General features: G+C 40.3%; 1 protein-coding gene across 2 annotated transcripts in view; it reads left to right on the top strand.

Moving 5' to 3' along the window:
* The window catches only part of mtor (mechanistic target of rapamycin kinase), a 317851-nt gene that overhangs the window by 258182 nt on the left and 34190 nt on the right, over positions 1 to 25479 (top strand). For both annotated transcript variants that reach the window (XM_051670135.1, XM_051670136.1), the window contains exons 39-46: positions 7782 to 7985; positions 8866 to 8966; positions 9584 to 9680; positions 14552 to 14650; positions 16874 to 16996; positions 17142 to 17324; positions 19506 to 19640; positions 20980 to 21154. In XM_051670135.1, the coding sequence (XP_051526095.1) occupies positions 7782 to 7985; positions 8866 to 8966; positions 9584 to 9680; positions 14552 to 14650; positions 16874 to 16996; positions 17142 to 17324; positions 19506 to 19640; positions 20980 to 21154 (1117 nt within the window). The remainder of the gene's footprint in view (positions 1 to 7781; positions 7986 to 8865; positions 8967 to 9583; positions 9681 to 14551; positions 14651 to 16873; positions 16997 to 17141; positions 17325 to 19505; positions 19641 to 20979; positions 21155 to 25479) is intronic.

Raw genomic sequence — 25479 nt, forward strand, 5'->3', positions numbered from 1 at the left:
AATAAAATACCCAAATACTTAATGCCCTGTTTGGGCCACTGGAAGGCGCCCAGCTGAAAATCCGTTACCGGGCAGTACGCTGTCAGAGCCAAAGCTTCGGTTTAGGCCAATTAACTCTGTATCCTGAGAACTTAGAAAAAGAATTAATAATTCTGTGGAGGCAAGGCATAGATCTAGTAGGGTCAGAGAAGAGTAATAAAATATCATCTGCGTAAAGCAAAAGCTTATGCGCCACACCTCCCGCCACCACCCCTGGAAAATCATCCTCCTTTCTTATTGCAACTGCTAATGGTTTCAGGGCAGGGTTTGTACCGCCACTGCCGGGTGTCTATAAAGTAACTTAATCCATCCAATAAAAGTATTCCCGAACCCATACATTTCCAAAATCTTAAAAAGATAATCTCATTCTACCATATCAAACGCCTTTTCGGCATCAAGTGAGATGGCAGCGACCGGAGTCTGATCATTTGCCACTGACCACATAATATTGATGAAACGCCTAATGTTATCAGAAGAGCTATGGCCCTGAATAAACCCCACCTGATCTATAAGTATAAGAGATGTCATAACTTATATAAATTTTTGACAATATTTTAACGTCTAGCTGGATCAGGGGAATTGGATAGTAACTCTTACACTTGTTTGGATCTTTGTCCTTTTAAAGAATCAGACTGATCTGGGCTTGTGTCATGGTTGGCAGAAGCTTTCCATTCTTTAATGATTCCGTATAAACTTCTAGCAAAAGTGGAGCCAGTTTTGTAGCATAAGATCAAAAAAATTCAGCTGCAAAACCATCTGGCCTGTAGGCAAGGCCTTAATTACCTCATGAAGCTCCTCCAAGGTTATCTCAGAATCAAGAGAATTGTTTTGCTTATTTGTCAGTTTAGGAAGTTCTAATGGTTCCACAATGTTTCTAATATCTTCATCAGTAGACAAAGATGTGGAACTATAGAGATCAAGATAGAATTCTTTAAAAGCATTATTAATATCAATGCCCCCCCCCCCCCCCCCCCAAGACAGTAAGGATTTACAAAGGTAAGCTTTTCTGATGACCCAGAATTTTAAAACTTTACATCTATATAAGTTGAGTGACACATTCAAAGTCATAGTGTGAATATATAACCTAATATTTGTAAATAGCAGGATTTTTTAAAAATACAGCCATATTTATTCAACCCCTATTGCATGTAGCTGTTTCTTAAATATGTAAGGCTACACAAGTAATTGTTTTAAAACTAAATTAAGTCATCAATCTGCAATGGCACTTAAAGTTTTAAAATTTAAGTTTAGCGCTGCAAGCAAAAATGTATTTCTATGCAACAAATGCAATTAAAAATAAGCTGTCTCAGAAGCTAATAGAGGAGATTATTTCATTACACAAGAAAGGTCATGGCTAAAAGTACATTTCCAAGGCACTTCAATTTCCAATAGACAAAGTTGGCAGCACCATTCATACATTTTTTAAATATGGTACAACAGCAGCCTTCTTGGGGTGTGGAAGAAAGCAAAACTTCACCAAGGGAAATGTTGACTTGAATATTCAAGAAGTAATAGGAAAGAAGTAGGAAAGACCTGTGGAGTCCTGAAAGAAGGTTTTATAGATGTATGACACTAAACTGAAAATGAATTTTAGACCCATGGGTCAGCAGTACTCCTGGAGTAAGATGACAAAGTGATGACAAGATTGACACCATTCCCACAGTCAAGCATGGAGGTGGGTCAGTCCTGTTATGGGGGTGTTTTGCGGCTGCAGGAAACGGCTATCCTGACTATGTGACTGACACCATGGATTCTTTCAGGTATCAGGCCATTTTGGCATGAAAAATGTGATGCCTTCAGTGTGTAAATTGAAGCTCGGTGATCACTGGACTTTCCAGCAAGACATTAACACCAAGGATACATCCAAGTTGTCCAAAATCTGGTTCAGGGATAGGTCGTGGAATGTCCTTCAATGGCCCTTTCATTCCATCATTAAAATCCCATTGCAGACCTTTGTTGGGATTTCAAGAAAGCAGTGGCAGCACAGAAACCAAAGAATGTCAATGAGCTGGAAGTTTTTGCTCATGAGAAATGTATAAAAATTCAAATAGAGAGGTGTCCGAAGTCTGAGAACACTTACCTGAAACATTTATTTGCTGTTATTAAGGATAAAGGATGCTCCACAAATGATAGACTTTGGGGGTTGAATATTTTGAAATTGACATTTGTGGAGAGAATTAGTTATTTTTAATTTTAAAATTTGGGTAAACTGAACTCTTTGTTCTCAAAATCACTCAAATGTGTATTAAAAACTTACTTTGACTGTTTTGCTGAGGTTTTAGTTGATTTGTTTTAATTCACATCACCAGAATGTATTGCTGGTCAGGGGGGTTGAATCATTTTGTTTGCAACTGTATATACCTTGCCAGAATTTTCCCTGCCTTGTCCTCCAACTCAAAGTATAACTGTCTTGCCCTGAATAGCCAAAACTCCACCTTCCGTGACAAAATAGTATTAAATCTGTATTTCAATCAGGTCAATTCCCTGAGGACATTTGACGACATTCGGCGCTTCAGCTCTGCCTCGGCACTTTTAATATTCCCTTCCAATTCCACGAGTTCTTGTGCTTTGGATTTTTTGGTGAATGAGGCATACTGTATGATCCGGCCCCTAAGAATTTCTTAAGTGCCTCCTAAGCCACACCCACAGAGGATACTGAGGACCAGTTGGTCTCCATATAGACATTAATTTCAGCCTTTAGCATTTGTTGGAATTCAGGGTTATGCAAAAGGGATACATTAAAGCGCCAACTATATGATTTCTTTTTCTCTGTATGTGGCAACACCTCTAAACACACCAGGGCATGATCTGAGACTAAAATGTTTCCAGTTGAGCAATCAACAACAGATGAAATGAGGGACTTAGATATATATATATATATATATATATATATATATATATATATATATATATATATATATATGTATCTATTCTAGAGTAAATCTTATGGACTGATGAAAAAAATGTATAGTCCCTACCAGATGGGTTCAAAAGTCTCCAAATATCTGTAAGACCAAGATTTTACACATCCTGTGAAGCGTCAATGTTGCTCTAGGGGGCTTGCACACTTTTGCTTCACTATGATCAAGGACTGAGTCCATCAAAAGATGAAAGTCTCCTCCCAATATTATATCATGAGGGGTGCCAGCGGCTTGCGACATCCTTTCAAGATCTATAAAACAGCCCTGATCATCAACTTTAGGTGCATAAATATTAGCCAAAATAAGACTTTTTCCCTGAATTTCAGCTAAAACAGTAATGACGCTTCCTAATTTATCTTTACTCTGTTTGAGACATATGAATTGTAGATGTTTACTTATCAGCATAATGACTCCCCTGCTCTTACTTGAGCCAGCACTCTAAAAAAAAAAAAAATTCCCACCCCATATCTTCCCAATTTTTTCAGCTTCCTGCGGAGAAAGGTGCATTTCGTGAAGAAACACTATATCATATTTCTTACGCTTAAGAAGAGAAATAACCTTCCTTCTTTTTATGGGGTGTCCCAACCCATTCACATTCCACATGAAGAGAGACAATCCAATCATATTAACATTTGGCATTTTGACATATAAGAAAAAATAGATCGTGTGTCAAAAACAAGATTATAAAGACCACATTCCAACATTAGTGCAACCATCAAAACCCGAACATCCCCCAGAACAAAACAAACAGAAAAAAGGAAAAATGTGCGCATTAACCCCGTGCACGGCAGTGCCAACTGGCATCCATCCCTCCATAAACAGTCCATGCATGCCTACGAGAACCCCCGCGACAGGCTTGCCGTCGGATTGCTCAAGTCCGGTGTTTCTATACACAGCAAAAGATAATCTATAAAACAAACTCCAGACAATAGGCAGAACAAGCACAAAGAGCGTGTAGTTTCATCCATAAAACTGTCCTGAAGGTGTGTTGCTCTACAAAACAAACTCCAACCTATAGGTGGACCAAGCACAAAGAGCGCGCAGATTCATCCATAAAACTGTCCTGAAGGTGTGTTACTCTACAAAATAAACTCGAGCCGCTAGGCGGAACCAGCATAAATAGAGCATGCGGATTCTTCAAACAGTCAAGCGAATGTTCAGTGAGGCGGTCCACTCAGCTGCAATGTGAGTACAACAAGATGACTTACTCCATTGTCTTTATGAAGAACATCGCTTGCTGTGGGCATGTGAAAGTTTTACGGCCATCCTTAGCATCTATTCTCAATTTGGCCGGGAATAACAGTGCAAAAGCAACCTTCCGTTGATGTAAAAGTTTCTAGCATTCCTTGAATCGATCACGTTTCTCTCTTGTCGAATTTGCAAAAATGCTGTGGTTCTTCCAAGAAAGCCTTCCTTTACTCCTTGCCTCGCGTAATTTGGTCAGAATTGATCGGGGCATGTCTCCCTCCGCAGAAGGCCGAGCAGGAACCCTGTGAGCTCGCTCAATTTCCAGTTTATGGCCTGCTATGTCGAGCAGATTCAGAAAGAGCCCGTCCAGGAATTTCACCACATCCTGTCCCTCTTCTCCCTCAGGAATTCCGACGATTCGGACGTTATTCCGCCGGCTACGGTTCTCCATGTCCTCCAACTTCTCCTAGACATGCTCCAAATCCACCTTGGTCACTAGCGGATTGGCAGATTATTCCCTCTCCGATGACTTCAGGTAATCGATCCGTTTCTCGACATCCCCCACTCTTGTAACCACATCAGTGAACTTTGCCTCCATGGCTGTGATCGATCGACGTATCACAGCAAGATCCTCCAAGTCAGCAACAACCTTCATCAGCATTGCCGACATGTTCAGCATCTCTCGCCGCATTTCCCGCACCTCCCCAACTAAATTGACTCCCAGGCTCGCGGCCTGCACGGGGGCGTCAGCTTGAGCATGTAAGTGTCTTTTAATGTCTCCAGAGCCCAAGGATTTTGAATTCTTTGACATATTGTCCTCCTAGAACAGTTATGGAACAGAGTGTATTGAATCTCACCAGTTTATGTCAATAAAAGTGTTAAAACTAGCAAAGTGCACAGAGCTCGCCGTTCACACGTCTGATCCTTGCATGGCATCACGTGACTCTCCTGTTATTATTATTAAAGTAACACAGACATTGGACAACAGATATTGGAAGAGTGTTAAGGATCTTAACCCCATTGAGCTTTTGTGGGATCAGCTAGACTGTAAGGTGCGTGAGAAGTGGCCGACAAGACAGCCATATCTATGGCAAGTGCTATAGGAAGCATGGGGTGAAATTTTTGATGAACTCTTTGAAGTAGTTTTAAAAAAAAAATCTAATCTTAATAGTAATTTTTCACGTTATTAATGTCCTGACTTTATATTGTGATCAGTTGAATGCCACTTTGGTGAATAAAATTACCAATTTCTTTCCATAATGGCAAAATCTGTACATTATTCCAAACTTTTTGCTGCCAGTATATGTGTGTGTGTGTGTGTGTGTGTATATATATATATATATATATATATATATATATATTTAACTCAGCAAAAAAAGAAACGTCCTCTCACATTCAACTGCTTTTATTTTCAGCAAACTTAACATGTGTAAATATTTGTATGAACATAAAAATATTCAACAACTAAGACATAAACTGAACAAGTTTCACAGACATGTGATTAACAGAAATGGAATAATGTGTCCCTGAACAAAGGGGGGCTCAAAATCAAAAGTAACAGTCAGTATCTGGTGTGGCCACCAGCTGCATTAAGTACTGCAGTGCATCTCCTCCTCATGGACTGCACCAGATTTGCCAGTTCTTGTTGTGAGATGTTACCCCACTCTTCCACTAAGGCACTTGCAAGTTCCCGGACAGTTCTGGGGGGAATGGCCCTAGCTCTCATCCTCCGATCCAACAGGTCCCAGACGTGCTCAATGGGATTGAGATCCGGGCTCTTCGCTGGCCATGGCAGAACACTGACATTCCTGTCTCGCAGGAAATCATGCACAGAACGAGCAGTATGGCTGGTGGCATTGTCATGCTGGAGGGTCATGTCAGGATGAGCCTGCAGGAAGGGTACCACATGAGGGAGGAGGATGTCTTCCCTGTAACGCACAGCGTTGAGATTGCCTGCAGTGACAACAAGCTCAGTCCGATGATGCTGTGACACACTGCCCCAGACCATGACGGACCCTCCACCTCCAAATCTATCCCACTCCAGATTACAGGCCTCAGTGTAACGCTCATTCCTTTGACGATAAATATGAGTCTGACCATCACCCCTGGTGAGACAAAACCACGACTCATCAGTGAAGAGCACTTTTTGTCAGTCCTGTCTGGTCCAGCGAAGGTGGGTTTGTGCCCATAAGCGATGTTGTTGCCAGTGATGTCTGGTAAGGACCTGCCTTACAACAGGCCTACAAGCCCTCAGTCCAGCCTCTCTCAGCCTATTGTGGACAGTCTGAGCACTGATGGAGGGATTGTGTGTTCCTGGTGTAACTCGGGCAGTTGTTGTTGCCATCCTGTACCTGTCCTGCAGGTGTGATATTCGGATGTACTGATCCTGTGCAGGTGTTATTACATGTGGTCTGCCACTGTGAGGACGATCAGCTATCCTTCCTGTCTCCCTGTAGCACTGTCTTAGGCATCTCACAGTACAGACATTGCAATTTATTGCCCTGGCCACATCTGCAGTCCTCATGCCTCCATGCAGCATGCCTACGGCACGTTCACGCAGATGAGCAGGGACCCCGGGCATCTTTCTTTTGGTGTTTTTCAGAGTCAGCAGAAAGGTCTCTTTAATGTCCTAAGTTTTTATAAATGTTACCTTAATTGCTTACTGTCTGTAAGCTGTTAGTGTTCCACAGGTGCATGTTCATTAATTGTTTATGGTTCATTGAACAAGCATGGAAAACATTGTTTAAACCCTTTACAATAAAGATCTATAAAGTTATTTGGATTTTTACAAAATTATCTTTAAAATACAGTGTCCTGAAAAAGGGACGTTTCTTTTTTTGCTGAGCCCCCCACTGAATATAGAGTCAGTCTGGGATTACAAGAAGAGACAGAAGCAATTGAGACAACCGAAATAGATAGAAGAGCTGTGGCAAATTCTCCAAGCTTGGAACATTCTATCTGCCAACAACCAAGAAAAACTGCATGCAGGAATACCTAGGAGAATTGGTGCTGTTTTGAAGACAAAGTGGTCACATCAAATATTGATTTAGCTTTTTTTTTTATTTATTTATTTTTTTTTACTGGACTTTTTATGATGTTAATTGATAAATGAAAACTATTTGTGTAGTTATTTTTGAAGACATCTTCACTATGCAACATTTTTCCCAAGTGCCTAAAACTTTTGTGTGTGTGTGTGTGTGTGTGTGTGTGTGTGTGTGTGTGTGTGTGTATATAAAAAAAATTTTAATGTTTTTTTTTTGGCTTGAAGATGATGACAATTTGGAATATGTGCATAATTGTTATGAAAATAGTGTAACAAATCTTAATCTCATTAAGTGTTAAAAATCTTAATTCTTTTAATTTAGGTTTGAAATATGACCTAGACATGTTTAATTAGAAGCATTTAGCTGGAATTACTGTTTTCTCCAAGATCTTTCAAGGCCACAGTTTTTTTTTCCACTGCTTCTTGAAAAATGTTTATCTTAGTCACAGTCACGCGTTCATCCACTGGAACGAGAGCTGCCTCTTATTTAATATACGAATGTGTTTTTGCAGGTGTTTTTTCTGCTAACAGTTGGAACTTTTTGTGAAAGTGATGTGTTCAGCTCAGTATAATTGTTATTTTCTCTGCAGGCCTGGCACGCTTGGGCAGTCATGAACTTTGAAGCCGTACTTCACTACAAACACCAGAACCAAGGCCGTGACGAGAAGAAGAAACTACGACACACTAGCGGCACCAGCGCCAATGCCAACAGCGAAGCCAGTAACAGTGACAGTGAAGCAGACAGCACAGAACACAGTCCCATACCCTCACCTGGACAGAAGAAAGTCAATGAGGTGCAGACCTAACTAAAGCCAGACTTCAACCTTTTATCGGAACCAGTAACACTGGAAGCTTGTGTGCGAAGCTTTCACCAGCATTTGCCATTTACTGAATTTCCAAACCATTTAAAAAAAAAAAATTCTAAAACAAGTAAACAAATTTAAAATGGATTAACAGGAAAATGGGGTTACGTCTTTCATTTGTTGCCAAAGTCCCTTTCAAGGCAAGTCAGTTCAGCGGCCATCTTTGGAAAGCTCCTGGTCAGGCTGGGCAGCTATTTAATATGTAAACAAGCATCATAAATCTACTTGAATGGAGGAAGACCGAAATTTCCAAAAGAGTTGGTCGGGATTATGGTCAACAAACATATGTATTTAAAATCAGCAGTAAAATCTGACAATGATGGTATAATAATTTGTGCTGCTTTCGCTCACATCAAGGTAAAAAAACTTGCAATTTTTCAGGCTGGTTCAGCTAATACGCATGCACGTTCTCGAGTTGACTGACAGGTGATGTCTGTATATAAAAGGGTTATTGGCTCTTTTACCTGTAAGCGGGACTTCCTTTTCTACGTCCAATGGCCATTGAGTGTTTCAATTTCTCCAGTTAATTTTAATACCAGTTTTCCGTTTCTGCTAAACTGTCTCTGGTTACGCCAATTGCGTCAGTGTGTTTATCCTCTAATGCCCTTCTTTGCTGTCATTTAGCTAGTTCAACAGTTTTATGAAAAGCTAAATAACTATCAACAGATTAAGGTAAATAAACAGCAAATGCACTTGACAGAGTAAATAGAAATAAGGTGTATTTAATTATGTTGACATGAAATTGATTTTATTTACTCTGACGTAGTCATGTAATGTTTGGGGTTGATTTCTGTGGTTTTCTATTTTGCAGGATTTGTCCAAGACTCTGCTTCTCTACACAGTGCCTGCAGTGCAGGGGTTTTTCCGATCTATCTCGCTCTCACGTGGAAATAACTTACAGGACACACTGAGGTAAGAGGGCACTCAGTAGTCTAGGCAACAATAACATTGAATTGTGTGTTTTTTTCTGACTCTGAATGGGAGCTCCCCCTTGTGGCATAATGCACTGAAACAACATGACAGTCCTTTTTTATCTGGTCTTCACAAGCTGTGAGGGTAAACTACAGTGTGAATTCACAGTGACTGAAATGTCTGAATGTCATTGCATTAGACAACGAAATTTCAGTTTTCTAGAATGAAATGATAAAACAGTAGATATAGTATTTAAAATGAAGACAAAAGTATTGACCCTTTCTGGTAGTCAAATATTACCATGTCAATAGTTAATGTCCTGAACTACACCTGTGTGAACCTGAGGAGAACTGACTTCATACATACACTACAAATCACTGCCACACCAGCTGCATAAAAGTTTTTGTCATAATTGTGAAGTTAGTTATGTGAAAAGCTCTTTGCAGCATTTGCTTGCTGATGCCACCTACTTTGATATTTTGTTATAAAATGCAATGGCCTTCAGACATGTTTAAGATTTTGGGGCCACATTATGATGGAAATTTATGTTGATTCATTTTTGCTTGTGCCATGCAAGCAAAAAGATAATTACAAATTATTGTCACCTTTACCTTTAGAGTCCTGACCTTATGGTTTGACTACGGCCACTGGCCTGAGGTGAATGAAGCTCTAGTGGAGGGTATAAAGACCATTCAGATAGACACCTGGTTACAGGTAAGACCATTTCCTACTGCTCTGCACATATGCAGGGCTTCAGACTGCAACTAAGATGGTCACATTTGCAACAAAATAAAAAATTTGTGACTGTAATTTAAAAACAAGTTGACATTTGCAACAGAAGTGCAAACTTTACATGCATCTTTTGTCAGATTTCATCTGGTGAAGAGGCGTCAATTACACCTTTAGTGTGTACCTCTGTTTCCTGAAATGCTATTCAGTATCTGTTGTGTTGTCCTCACTGCAAGCATCAACAAACACAAAATGAGTGGCAGTCCTAACTTGCATGGTGCGCTAGACGAGATTAGACATGAGCCTCCCCCATGTTAAAGGAAGAAAATGTTTTTATAATATAACCATCAACAAAGGGTAGGCCTATTTAATTAATCTATAAATGTACTAGACATTTTGCCAGTTCTGGCACAAAAAAACAATAATAATCTTAATTAGGGTAACATTAAAAGTAAAATGGCAACATGAAATTTTGCAAATAAATTAATGCTAAGTGAAACTTACTAAATTGAACATAAATTAATATATACTAAACACAATGAATAAAACAATTTTATATTAACTGAGTCTAAAGAGTTGTTAGAAAGGTGTTAAAAAGTTGAAAATGTTGCTTCTTAAAAGAAGACACATTGACTGCTAAGACAAACAAACTGATTCACTAAAATTAATTGGACTACCCAAAGCTACATGGATTGGTGGACTGTTTTTTTAACCGGTTCACTTTCATGAAGCATCCAAACAAACCAGTTCACTTGAATGTTTTGGACTTCTTACAAGAGGGAGAGGATGGTGCATGGAACTTGTTTGATTACTGTCTCGGTTTGCTTGGCTGCTTTGTGTATAATACAGTGTGACAAAAAGCAATGTTTTGTCATGTTACCTGCTGGAATAAGTAGCTAAACTATTACTTCCCAACACTTGTGCAGCAGCATGGCGTGACTCGTTGGGGCACCCCTGAGAATGCTGCCGCGCTAGGCAGCTGCCTATTCCAAGATCCGCCACTGCACAATGTGACCTGTGATGCCCGATTCACTAATAAATCATTCATATGAGTTGGTTATTTTTAATGAACCACTTGAACAGATTCACAAATCGGTTAGGGTCAGAAATGAAAGGGGCCTCATGTCCAAAATGCCACTAAAAGTGAAGTATAGGGCAAAAATGCCCCATAATGATTTCCTCAAGTATTTGACATAAAAGGATGACATTTTTAATTTGATTTGAAAAGAAAAAGGCCCTACAAATTTATAAAATGCCCCTGTTTAAAGTTCATGTGTAACATACTGTCACTTAATGGAAAGTTAATTTCTGACCCTGCCGTGTACTTAAGGTTTGAGTGACATACATCAGTCTAATTACTGGTGACTCATTAATATGATGATATTGGTTATGGTTAATATGGTATTTGTAATTAAATAGTTACATTTTCAACAGTGTTTCACTGTAATAAATGGTGTTCTTATAAAAAAAATTAAAATAAATCTTACAAAAACATTATTCCAAACAATACATAATAACATATTAGGGCTGTCGTTTTTAACATGTTATTTTGGTGTGATTAATTGTTTAAAAAATAAAAATAATATTTAACACAATCATGCCCTCTGACCATAAGGAATATTCTTACCATCAGAGCAATTCAGGCTTGAAATATCACCGTCATGTTTTCAGCAGGGGGCAGTAAGTGCAAATCTATGCAGACGCACAGCTGTAAAGGCAACAAAAAACACACACTGCAGATGACTATATTTTTCAAAGTACTGTACATGATTGGCATGATTGTGACATCGGATGATTGTGACTCGTTCTTGTGTTCATACACAGCAGGACAGAGCGCAATTCCAAATGCAGTGTCTGGGGATGTGTTTTTCTAGGTTTCAAACTATATTTATCTTGACAGAGTGTCCTAAAACACTGTGTTTATGACACAACACAATCAAAACGAGATGCTCCAAAAGGGTCCGTCTGATATGTGTGTACATTGAAGCGTTCTTAGAAAATCCCTTATAATAACCTCAGACATATTGATGAATTCAATTGCAAAATGGATTGTTGTAGACTGTAGGCCAATGATAAGTTTATGTTCAGTGATATGGAAATATATATATTGCCTTCTATATATTGAATCTAAAACCACTTATATTGCTGTGACGAGGAGGAGGGCGTTGGCAGGTTGTGATGATTCTCGGCCGGCGCTGAATCAGCTGATCAGCAGGAGAGCGAGATTAAGGGTAGCTGGAGGCGCCTGTTCAGGAGAGAGTGAGACGCACACGGCCACGTTGTGTGTGTGTGTCCTTATGTTTTATGTTGTTTTAAGTTCATTTATGTCATTAAAGTTTATGTTTACTGTTCAGACAGTTCCCGTCTCCTCCTCATCCAACTTTACCTGTTACAATTGCCTAATCGATGCTGCACTTGTCTAAAACACTAATGGAATGTACTTTAGTTATTTGAATTATTATATTTATTGTATATATTATAATTATTTTTATTTAAAAATTATTGATTTATTTAGGTCTAGGTAATACAATCCCTTGTTTGTTGTACATACCTTGAGCCCTTGCTGTTATGAGTGGGAATGATGATGACATCTCAGGGTTTTCAAGTGGGCGCCCTCCTTCCTCAGCGTTTCACTGATGAGCCCACTACACCTCCAGAGGGTTCAGGGATGAGGCCTGGCATCCCAGGCTCACCCCCCTCGACATCATCTCATTCTTGATGTTATTTTGGAGCCCAGGTTTTGTCTCTCCTCTTAATCCAGAGCCACTGGCTTGCCCTTTCAGCCACACTGGAGAGGGCTTTGATGGCTTGACATTGGGCCTGGCCTCGGATTCCAATGTCCTTAAGCAGCGTGGTAGTTGACATGCCTACGGAGCCTCTGCAGCTAACTTCCACTGGACAAACCTTCACTTTCCAGCCATGTTGTTCAGCGTCGGCTGCCAGCTCAGTGTACTTAAGCCTCTTCCGTTCATAGGCCTCATCCACAGCATCCTCCCAGGGCACTGTATGCTCTATGATGTAGGTGGTGCGAATTGAGGTGGACCAAAGCATGAGGTCCGGTCTGAGGTTGGTCATGGCGATCTCAGTTGGGAAGCAGAGCCTCTGTTCCAGGTCCACCAGTAGCTTCCAATCCTGTGCCACTCCCAGCTACCCGGCCTCTGGTTTTGAAGTGCAGGCCTTGGGTTGCTTTGCACCTTCCCAGAGGTGGCGTTGATGGCTGGCTGTCTGTCTGCTCTCCAGCGTAGCTGCTAGGCACTTCAGTACTTGATTGTGCCGCCAGGTGTAACGGCCTTGTATAAGGCTTGTCTTGCAACCGACGAGAATGTGCTTCAGGTTTGCTGAGGATGGACAGAGTGGGCATGTAGGGTCTTTGCCATACCATTGGCTGAGGTTTTTGGGAGATGACAGGACATTGTATGTGGCTCATATAATGAAGCTGGTTTGAAATGCTTCCATGTCCCACAACTCCTTCCAAAAGAACTTTCTCTTCTCAACTCCCTCCCATATCATCCACTGCCCTTGCTTTGCTTGAGAAATGGACTTTGCGCACCTCGCTGCCTGCTCTTGTGACGCACCTCCTCGACCACGAGACCTCGTCGCTGAGATGGAATTGCCTTGTACCAGGATGGTTTGCCCTCTCCAAGGCCGAGGCCTCCTCTCCCTTGTTGCACGTGGCCAACAATGTCCCTGTGCTTGAGGGCTGACTTTTCCTGCTGTGAAGCTACCGATGGGGTCCACTTCCTCCCAGTTGCCAGGGTGGGAGCAGTTTAGGCTACACATGGGTCACGGGATTCTGTCAGTGTCATCTCCAGCCTGCCTTTGGTGCACTTGAACTCCTCTGAAAGACTGGAGATGGGAAGTTCCAGGATGCCTTTTCCATAGAGCCCTATGTTGCTAAGGCACCTGGGGAGACCTAGCCACTTTCTGGCAAATTAGCTGATCATCCTCTCCAGCTTGTCGACCTTTGATATTGAGGCCTCGTAGATGGTCAGTGGCCACATCAGCTGGGGTAGGAGACCAAATTGAAGGCACCAGAGCTTCAACCTGCCAGGAAGAAAGGACCTGTCGATACTGGTCCACTTGGTCTGTGTCCTTGAGGGTTGCATCATACCAGGCTCCCAGGCTTTTGACTGGTTTCTCACTCACAGTTGGTATGGGCTCATCACCAATGTGGAAGCGTTGATCTGACAGCTTCCCTTTAACGATTGATATGCTCCTGGACTTGCTCGGCTTATCTTCATCCAGGCCCACTCGATGTTCTCCTGCAGCTTTCTCAGCAGTCGCATGGTGTGTGCCTTGGTTGTGGTGAGTGTGCTCATGTCATCCATGTATGCCCTGATGGGAGGGAGCTGCAGGCCAGGTTTTAGCTGCTCTTTGCACTCTTACCAAGTGATATTTATCTGGCCCGGCTCCACTGGTTGGCCTGGCCCACCCAGTCATGAGCTTTCCCCACCTTGGCAACCACACTTCCGTGCAACCCCCTCCACTGTTCTGGATCCTATGGCCTGCCGTACATCTTAAAACTGGAGTCGGGCCTGCCTGGAAAAACACCCTAATTTTTAAACCTTCAAAAACGGATAAATAACAGTATTTTAGCAGTATGTCACTACAGAAAAACAAGTAAAATGGCACAAAGAGATTTTTGGGAACACATTTGAGTGTTGACATGTGGAAACACTGGTGCTGGCCTTTACAACAGTAAAGTTTCTGAAAAACCATCTATATTAAGTGATTGTGTAATTTGGCAACTAAAAAAAAAGGCACTTGGTGTTTTAGCAGCCAGTGGATCTCTAGTTCTTTTTGTAGTCTGGAGCCTTGACAAACAATCTTCCTATCATCTTTCTCTTCTCGATCAGGTGATCCCTCAGTTGATAGCTCGGATCGATACCCCACGTGCACTGGTGGGACGTCTCATTCACCAGCTGCTCACCGACATCGGTCGCTACCACCCACAGGTAACTTCAGCCAGAATCAACAACAATAATCCAAGGATGTTTAGTTTTCAGACAGTGTCAAATATTAATTCCTGCTCTTAAGTGAAAAAACAGATTTAACACTGGCCAGCAGTCAGTCCCAGCATGTGATTGTTTCAAGATCAGTTAAACAATCCTGACATTTTTTTTTCTTTTTTTTTTTTATATCACAATGTTCTGTGACATAGTTTGAAACATGAGCAGTTGAGGTGATTGCCTGAGCAATCTGAGCAAATCAAACACACCAGAATCAATACAAATTCTCAGTGTCATGTTAGTGTTTTGATTATATTTGATTTTAAGTCAATTTCCTTTCCATCTCTCATTCTAAACCTCTCTTGCTTACATATAAGTCGAAATAGAGTCAGTGGACCCAGTCAGTGTTTCCTGTGTTAGGGATTATAGAATGTAGTAATGTTTGTTAATATTTGGGTGTTTCTTCAACTTTGGGCACTTTTAGCACTGTGGACATCCGTAAATAAAGTTTTGTTAAAACAGTTTTGACACTCTCACTAGTTTATTAATTATAATTATTATTTGTTCACTAACAAAGTCCAACAGTGAATGTACATGCATCATAGGAGATGTTTTCATTTTTGTCTTTATAAGTTAAAAATGATTCCCACCACAGTGTCATTACCAGCACATCTCAAATTCTGTGTTGTCTTTAATAGAATTTAAGTGGTGGAAATGACACTGATGAAAATGAATTTATTTAAATGTTTTTTGTTTTGTTTTTGTTTTTATTAAATAGCAGACTATTTTGTCTTGCTTAGGCTAATTTCAAAGCTAGCATTTTATGTATCCTAAATACACACAATTACATACTATTTACATAATTTGTCAGAATTTAAGCTTGATTTGAAAAATATTCTGCTCACAAGTGATATTTACCTTGAATTTTCTTAGTTTTCTTCAAACATCACTTGTCTCATATTTCATCTCAAGCATGCTCTTCGCTGACATTTTTGTCCACTTGGTTAACAAGTACACTAACTTTTGACAAAACTTTATTAGGAACAAAATTGTTTGGTGTGGGGGAAATTGTCACAATTGTTGGAATTTAACATTTTTGAAAAATTTACATAAATCATTAGCACACAATAATGTTTAATATTAAATAAATGTTTACTAACCTTGATATAACAAAAAGAAAAAAGTTGAAATCTGTTTGTTTTTCCAAAAATTACTCCTGGGACATGAAGTTGCCTGAAGTTAAAGAAACACCCAGTAATAGAAGTTATTGTAGAGTGGTGCTTATGGTTTGTAGTAAAGAATATTTTAGGTTCATCGAGTAAATAATTTAAGTAAAAATACTCAGCAGATGTGCAATGTGTGTCTTTACTGCTTAAATACACATTTCACCACATAAGTAATAGTATTTGACATGGATCAGACTTAATAACCATAAAATAAATAATAATATAATATAAATAATAAAGTTATTTAATACATTCAAAATAAATGTAAACTGTAAGGATATTATGTGTTAGCAGAGTGCAATTTTTAGCTGCATATCATTTTACAAAGAGCCAGCATGCACGGGCGTCCCATTAGATCATTAATGGTCTTGTATTTGGCGATATATGTTACACCACAGTTGCACTTTGGATGTGAAAACCAGTTTGTGCATTGCAAATTTACTGACACCAGCTGTGGGTCAATCGGGTCTTAAAGCACCCTTACAAAAATTGAGAGTTCACTGCAAATTTGCAGCAAAATCCCACAGATAATTTTCATTTCATGCAAATGAGATTTGTGGTAGATTTGCAGCAAATTGTCCATTGCTGCCAAAGGTTTGCCGGAGGTTCACCATTACCGGTGAAGAGCTGCAAACTTCTGGCAAACGTTTGCGGCGAATCACAAGCTCATTTGCATGTGAAAATAATGAGCGGCAAATTTGTAGCAAGTTTGCACCTAAATTAGATATTTTGTGTGGGCAGAGGTGATCATAATGACATTCACTGATAATGATGTAAATCTCCAGAAGCCCAAACCTCCACCAGTCTTTAAGAATCTGCATGTTTCACCCCCACACAGAGCACTTTTGGTCATTTTCAGCTCACAAAGTGCTCATCTATTACTGCTCTATTCCAGAGTGCTTGAAGGATCTGAAGTGTTGCCACTTGAGTGTTTGTTTGTAAACTGTAATTTAATCTATTAGCAGCACAGTGATGCTCTTAGTCTCTGTATCTTCTCTCACAGGCTTTGATTTATCCTCTCACTGTGGCCTCAAAGTCCACCACCACTGCTCGCCACAATGCTGCCAACAAGATCCTGAAGAACATGTGTGAGCACTGCAACACACTCGTCCAGCAGGCCATTATGGTACGAGCACACACTCGATTCGACTAGCTAAGACATGAATGTGGCATTAGGTACACATTTTGAGTTTTTCTCTGCCAAAAGAGAAAATTGCGCAGGTTGACGTAGTACGCTAAAAGGACCTGACAGTATCTGATTGTGTCTTCAGGTGAGTGAGGAGCTGATCAGGGTGGCCATTCTGTGGCATGAGATGTGGCATGAGGGACTGGAGGAGGCATCCCGTCTGTACTTTGGAGAGAGGAACGTCAAGGGAATGTTTGCCGTGCTGGAGCCCCTTCATGCCATGATGGAGAGAGGACCACAGACTCTGAAAGAAACCTCTTTCAATCAGGTACTCGTATACATATAGTACAGGAGCAATATAGAAATCCACTGTAGAGAAGAAAGTGCTTTAAGGACTCTTTCATGTCTTCTAAATAAAGCAATAGGTTTAATAAAGCAATAAAACATTTAGAGGGTCACAAAAATGAACAGTTCATGCCATTTCCTCCCCCCAAACCCATATTGCTTTATTTCTTCCATGAAATGCAAACTGACAAGTTTAGAAGAATGTCCTAGCTTTCCCATACAATGAATATTAATTGCAAATTGTAGTCCATATCAGTGATTCTCAGCCTTTTTGACTCCAAGCCCCCCCCCAAATGATTCATTTTGTGATTCCAGAAGTTTCAAGAACTGTATGTCCTTCAATAACAGTTGTTGAAGGGAACTGTCGAATTAAGATAAGAAATTATGTCAGTTTACATGTTTCACATCTTTGGGTGGGTGGGTGTGTGATTCTAGCATTTTTATATTTATATTTATTATAGTAAGTTATAGTAAGTTGGATTATTATAATACAGAAAGTGGGAACCTTTCAGTTGTTCCAGAGTGAAATTGCATTTTTAAATGCTGGTAACAGGTTGATAACTAGTTAACTTCATTCAGATATGTATTTATTTATTTATTTTCATGAAACCAAAGCATTTATCACAGTAAAAATTTTTTAATTTGACCACTTTCTGTTGCCTGAAACAAATAGGCTTTTCTCTTTTTTTAGTAGAACAAAAGCATGTGCTTTGGTCCTGAAGAAAACCACTGCATCACACATTTCTTTGCCTAATTGCATATTGTGGATCATAGCCTTCCATGACATGCTGAATTCTTTTTTGAAAACCATAATGAATATAATTACTACATATATATGCACGGTTAATCCAGATTGAAGGAAAAATATTAGAGGTAAACAGTACATTTCTGTTGTTTACATGTCTTCACTGAATTATTGGTAAATATGATGCATTAATACAGATTTGATGCTGCCAGGTTTGACTGAGAAGCAGATCTGTAATTAAAATAAAAGGCAGAGGCTATTTGCTATTTACTAAGTGTAAATAGCACACAACGCATCTTCTTTGCACTAGGTGCAAATAGTGTTAGATGCTATTTGCACACCGGGGCAAATAGTGGCAGATACTAATTGCACTTCTAATAAAACACTAACATACAGTAAAGGGGCATCACTGCAGTGTGTTTATTTAGAGTCCCACGGACACCCTACACCAACCCCTACCCAAACCTAACCCTAACCTTCCCTTAGAAAAATTAGCCATGGTTTTACTGAAGTAATCATAGTATCACCATAATATTTAGTAGTAAAATCATAATAACCACAAAATTAAATATGGTTACTATATTATCACCAAAGTAAAACCATGGTTAATTGCATTAAAACTATGGCTTCCATCAAAAAAACATGGTTACTACAATATTATTATAGTAAAACCATGGTTAATTTTACCCGGATCAAAACTCTCTCAACTCCCGGACCATCACCGTGACCAAATCACTGTGAGAAAATCAACTTTTATATTACATTTTATTTATTATTCTTAGTAGTAGTATTAAAGAAAATATTAAGATTGGAGACATGAAACAGGATGGGGAAAGGTGGGACAAAAGGGGGACTTGAACCTGGGTCCCACCGCATTAAAAATATACAACTACACCGTCTTTAAACTACATTGCAGCGACACTAAAGGGTGAAGTTTATCTTTTATTTCTGTGTTTCCATCAGACTATACAGTGCAAATACTGTAGCTGTTTGGCAGGTGCTTTTTTACAACTAGAGCAAATTGTAACTCCTAAAATAAAATTATCCATAGTTTAATTTTTATTTAGGTCTTACTGAGTGATAATATTCTCTTTCACATGGCTTATTACAGCTAAAGAGCCAAGAGCGTTGAGTGTGTGCTCTCTTTTGTACTCCCCAATGTTGGCTATTAAATCAGTATAAAGTTGATTGAGGACTGTATGAGCTCCAAAAGAGCATAGTCTGTGCATGTGCTCTCTGTGGGGACACCAAGGTTTAATAAAAAAAAGAATTTTCTTTGCCCGTACAAGGTGACGTTTATTCCAAACGCTCCCACGCAGTGTGTGCCTAAAAGAGAGAAATTTAGGCTATTAATTGATTTCAGATGGCCAGATGTATATTTAAATCGTTTTCCCTCTATAATTGTGTCTGTGGTTTCAGGCTTATGGGCGCGACCTGATGGAGGCGCAGGACTGGTGCAGGAAGTACATGCGGTCAGGCAACGTGAAGGACCTGACACAGGCCTGGGATTTGTACTACCACGTGTTCCGCAGGATCTCCAAACAGCTTCCACAGGTGTGCCCGCAGAGTTTAACTCTCTTGAGATCAGCCAACACCAATGACATAAGTCATCATAATTTTTCAGAGAAAAATACATTTTGTTCTTTTGGTGAGCAGTCTCCCAGCCTCATTTATTTGTCTGTGCACATACAGCTTTTCTGCTGTTTTATTTTGAGATATAAATAGTTTGTGTTGATGTACAACCAGTGCTGTTATGTCAGGTGGTGTGGTTTGTCGGCGCTATACCTGCTGTGCAGTTTTACTTTCTCTCCTGATCTTACCAAGGATAACACTACAGCTCCCTGGTGTTTCTCATGGATATCTGGCAAATATTGGATCTTGCGTGTAAACAGCAAAAACACAAAAAATAAAATTGTTCCGAATTCAATATGAGCCACTTTCAAATGTGGTTTTAAGTCCAATACATATCAGACAGCTGGTTTCCACTTTTATTCTGAATTTTAACATCACATATTATCGATTGATTTATCTGATCAGTCTGATCAAATTATGTTTTGTCGATCCTTTAAGATCTTTTTTGGTGGGGTTTGAATACAATGAAAATGTAAACAGTCAGTTATGTCTTAAAGACCCTGTGAAATGGCTTGACGAGCAGTTTTCTTTCCTGTGTTGACATTTTTGCTATTGAAGCAAGACAAATCGAATGGCTTGTCCCTGTTTTTCTTTTATTATTATTAAAGTCAATACCCTTGAGTTCATGTCACAGCCATGAACCAGATTTGTATCTGTGTCATTGCTAGTGAGACTCTTGTGGTTTGAGGAGGGGGGCGTGTTCTCATTCTAGAGAGCATTTTATTGGACAAAATTTTGAGAATGCAAGATTTCATCAGTGCATATTTATGAAGAGAAGAGAAAGACTGTACATTTTAAATGTGTGCTGCATATTCTGTAATGTTTTTTTGTTGTTGTTGTGTTTGGTTTTTTGTCATCTGAAAGGTCCTACTTATAGTCCAAAGTGACTTATTTACATAATTTATATGTAATTGATGTTGGGCAGTCAAACACACTGCATACCAAAACACGTGCTTACACACAAACAGATAAAAACATCAGTCATAGAGGGAGTAGTAACATTGTTAGGTAGCCTATTCAGAGTATTTTGTCTTTACAAAAGTATTTTATACAACCAGATTAAATATTCTGTACACAACATTACAAACAGGAATGGGTTTATTAAGTGAATTGAAACAGGCGAATCAAAAATAGATATGATCAGATGTAGGTTAAAATATAAAATCTGTGCATTAGGCCTTGCGTAGTAGTAGTATGGTAACATTCATGCCTTTTGCACGTTTGATTACGTGTGTATTCACATCTGTGTGTTTGTCCACAGCTCACTTCTCTAGAACTTCAGTACGTCTCTCCTAAACTCCTCATGTGTCGTGACTTGGAGTTGGCTGTGCCTGGAACATATGACCCGAACCAGCCAATCATACGCATCCAGTCGATCGCTCCCTCGTTGCAGGTCATCACCTCCAAACAGCGGCCACGCAAACTCACCATAATGGGTAAGATCCAAATTAACATGAGCTATTAGCTTGCAATCTAGGCAAATATAGACAGTATACCTGTAAAATCTCACAAATCTCATTAAGAACTCTCCGCTTCATATTTCACCCCAAATAAAAAAATAAATGAAATTGCCTATAGAAGTTGAAGCCCACATTTTGGACCATTAAGATCTTTTGCATTGCGACATTTTGCACCTCTAAAAAAAAAAAAAAATTGCGTTCTCATTACTTTAAATCTGAAAACAGTTTTGATAGATTATTTAAATTAAAAAATAACTGAAAAAAGCACAATTGTTGCAAGTAAATATTATGGTAGTATTTGTTGCACTGAATTTCAAAGGTTTTTAGTTATTTATTAATATATTTATAAATACATTGCAGTGGAACTCAGCCAAGGTCAGTGTAATCTAGCATGTCCAGAATTGTGTCTGTGGGCATAAACTCTGGTCCACATGGCAGTTTATTTTTGCCAAGCAGGGACTAAAACCAAAATGAACAAAATTTTTAGCAGAGCTAGTGATTTTCAGTTGTTCAGGAGTGAAAACGCTATTTCTTTTTTCCATGAAACCAAAGGGACAGTAGTTCAAGATGGTGCCAAGTATGGCTGCTGCGTTGCGAGCTCCGACCCAATATTGCAGTTTTTTGTTTGTTTTGTCTACAATTCTTATGTTTTTTGTCTTGGATGTTGTCTGCCTTATTGTATACGATAGACAAACGCTTTTGGACACTGGTTCTGCAATAGCATACCGAAAACCGGAATTTAAATACCTCAATGCCGACCCGCTGTTTTCAAACACAACAGCGGAAACGCAGCCGGAAAAGGGAAAGAAGAACCGCCGTTCTCATCAGACTAAGATGTTGCGCAAATCGACCCCTGCTACCTAGCATTCTACTGGCAAATTTTCAGTCTCTGGACAACAAGCTCTGTGAGCTGAGAGTGCGGATCTCTTTCCAACGAGAGACAAGGTATTGCTGCATTATCTGCCTTATAGAAACTTGGATGTCTGCGGAGATTCCAGACTCAGCCTTCGACCCCATGGGGTTCACTGTGCACCCAGCGGACAGAGTGAAAGACCTCTCAGGTAAAAGCAGAGGTGATGGTGTATGTTTTATGATCAACAAATCCTGGTGTGATCAGAGGAACGTACATTATATCAAGTCTTTCTGCTCTCCTTATCTGGAATTTCTCTTGCTTCTGTGTCGACCATTCTGGCTACCGAGGGAATTCACAGCAGTCATTATCACAGCTGTGTACCTCCCCCCACAATCCAACACAGACTGGGCACTCAAGGAACTGTATGGGAGTATAAGCAAGCAGGAAACCGTGCACCCTGAGGCCGTGTTTATTGTGACCGGGGACTTTAACAAAGCCAAATTCAAGTCAATAGCACCGAAATACTACTAACTCATCAGTTTCAACACACGAGGGGACCGTGTTTTGGACCATTGCTACTCTCCCTTCTGGGATGGCTACAAATCCCTCCCCCACCCACCATTTGGCAAATTGGACCACTCTTTCATTCTGCTTCTGCCTGCTTACAGCCAGAAACTGAAACAGGAAGCACCCGCCCTCAGAACGATCCAGTGCTGGTCAGACCAATCAGATTATATGCTACAAGACTGTTTTGATCACGCGGACTGGGAGATGTTCCGGTCCGCCTTTGACGGCATTAAGGTCTACGCTGATACCGTAACGTGTTTCATCAGGAAGTGCATAGATGACGTAGTACCGATCAAAACAATACAGATCTACCCTAACCAGAAACCATGGATTCATATCGATGTTCATGCAGCACTTAATACACGTACCTCCACTTTTAATTCTGGGGAGGAGCATAAACAAGCCAGTTATGCCCTCCACAAAACTATCAGAGCAGCCAAACACCAGTACAGGGACAAGATTGAAGGACAGTTCAACACCACCAACTCTAGAAGCATGTGGCAGGGAATTAATATCATCACGGACTTCAAAGGGATAAAAACTTAGCCGTGAACACCGCTGCCTCTATCCCAGATGAGCTAAATATTTTTATGCTCGTTTTGAGGGAAATAACACCGCCCTCATGGAGAGAGCTCACGCGGCCGAAGCTACAGAGGTTAGTTCACTCTCCGTCTCTGTAGCGGATGTAACCTGATCCTTCCGATGGGTGAATATCCGTAAAGCCGCTGGTCCAGATGGCATTCCGGGCCGCATCATCAGAGCGTGTGCGAACCAGCTGGCTGGTGTTTTAACTGACATTTTCAACCTTTCCCTCTCCTTGTCTGTGGTCCCCACATGCTTTAAAACATCCACCATTGTGCCTGTACCAAAGCAATCCAAAATCACTTGCTTAAATATCTGGCGTCCTGTTGCTCTGACCCCCATCATCAGCAAATGCTTTGAGAGACTAATCAGAGATTACATCTGCTCTGTGCTGCCTGCCTCACTGGACTCACTGCAGTTTGCTTACCGCAACAACCGCTCCACTGAGGATGCCATTGCATCTACAATACACACTGCTCTCTCCCACCTGGAAAAAAGGAACACATACAGGTGCATCTCAATAAATTAGAATGTCGTGGAAAAGTTCATTTATTTCAGTAATTCAACTCAAATTGTGAAACTCGTGTATTAAATAAATTCAATGCACACAGACTGAAGTAGTTTAAGTCTTTTGTTCTTTTAATTGTGATGATTATGGCTCACATTTAACAAAAACCCACCAATTCACTATCTCAAAAAATTAGAATATGGTGACATGCCAATCAGCTAATCAACTCAAAACACCTGCAAAGGTTTCCTGAGCCTTCAAAATGGTCTCTCAGTTTGGTTCACTAGGCTACACAATCATGGTGCTGACTGCTGATCTGACAGTTGTCCAGAAGACAATCATTGACACCCTTCACAAGGAGGGTAAGCCACAAACATTCATTGCCAAAGAAGCTGGCTGTTCACAGAGTGCTGTATCCAAGCATGTTAATAGAAAGTTGAGTGGAAGGAAAAAGTGTGGAAGAAAAAGATGCACAACCAACCGAGAGAACCACAGCCTTATGAGGATTGTCAAGCAAAATCGATTCAAGAATTTGGGTGAACTTCACAAGGAATGGACTGAGGCTGGGGTCAAGGCATCAAGAGCCACCACACACAGACGTGTCAAGGAATTTGGCTACAGTTGTCGTATTCCTCTTGTTAAGCCACTCCTGAACCACAGACAACATCAGAGGCGTCTTACCTGGGCTAAGGAGAAGAAGAACTGGACTGTTGCCCAGTGTTCCAAAGTCCTCTTTTCAGATGAGAGCAAGTTTTGTATTTCATTTGGAAACCAAGGTCCTAGAGTCTGGAGGAAGGGTGGAGAAGCTCATAGCCCAAGTTGCTTGAAGTCCAGTGTTAAGTTTCCACAGTCTGTGATGATTTGGGGTGCAATGTCATCTGCTGGTGTTGGTCCATTGTGTTTTTTGAAAACCAAAGTCACTGCACCCGTTTACCAAGAAATTTTGGAGCACTTCATGCTTCCTTCTGCTGACCAGCTTTTTAAAGATGCTGATTTCATTTTCTAGCAGGATTTGGCACTTGCCCACACTGCCAAAAGCACCAAAAGTTGGTTAAATGACCATGGTGTTGGTGTGCTTGACTGGCCAGCAAACTCACCAGACCTGAACCCCATAGAGAATCTATGGGGTATTGTCAAGAGGAAAATGAGAAACAAGAGACCAAAAAATGCAGATGAGCTGAAGGCCACTGTCAAAGAAACCTGGGCTTCCATACCACCTCAGCAGTGCCACAAACTGATCACCTCCATGCCATGCGGAATTGAGGCAGTAATTAAAGCAAAAGGAGCCCCTACCAAGTATTGAGTACATATACAGTAAATGAACATACTTTCCAGAAATGTTTTTTTTATTGGTCTTATGATGTATTCTAATTTTTTGAGATAGTGAATTGGTGGGTTTTTGTTAAATGTGAGCCAAAATCATCACAATTAAAAGAACCAAAGACTTGAACTACTTCAGTCTGTGTGCATTGAATTTATTTAATACATGAGTTTCACAATTTGAGTTGAATTACTGAAATAAATGAACTTTTCCACGACATTCTAATTTATTGAGATGCACCTGTATGTGAGAATGCTGTTTGTAGACTACAGCTCAGCATTCAACACCATAGTGCCCTCCAAGCTTGATGTGAAACACCGGGCTCTGGGCTTAAACAGCTCGCTGTGCAGCTGGATTCTGGACTACCTGTCAAGCAGACGCCAGGTGGTTAGAATGGGCAGCAACATCTCCACATCACTGACCGTCAATACTGGAGCCCCGCAGGGCTGTGTTCTCAGCCCACTCCTGTA

Source organism: Myxocyprinus asiaticus, chromosome 33 (assembly GCF_019703515.2).
Source record: "Myxocyprinus asiaticus isolate MX2 ecotype Aquarium Trade chromosome 33, UBuf_Myxa_2, whole genome shotgun sequence".
NCBI classification, from domain to species: domain Eukaryota; kingdom Metazoa; phylum Chordata; class Actinopteri; order Cypriniformes; family Catostomidae; genus Myxocyprinus; species Myxocyprinus asiaticus.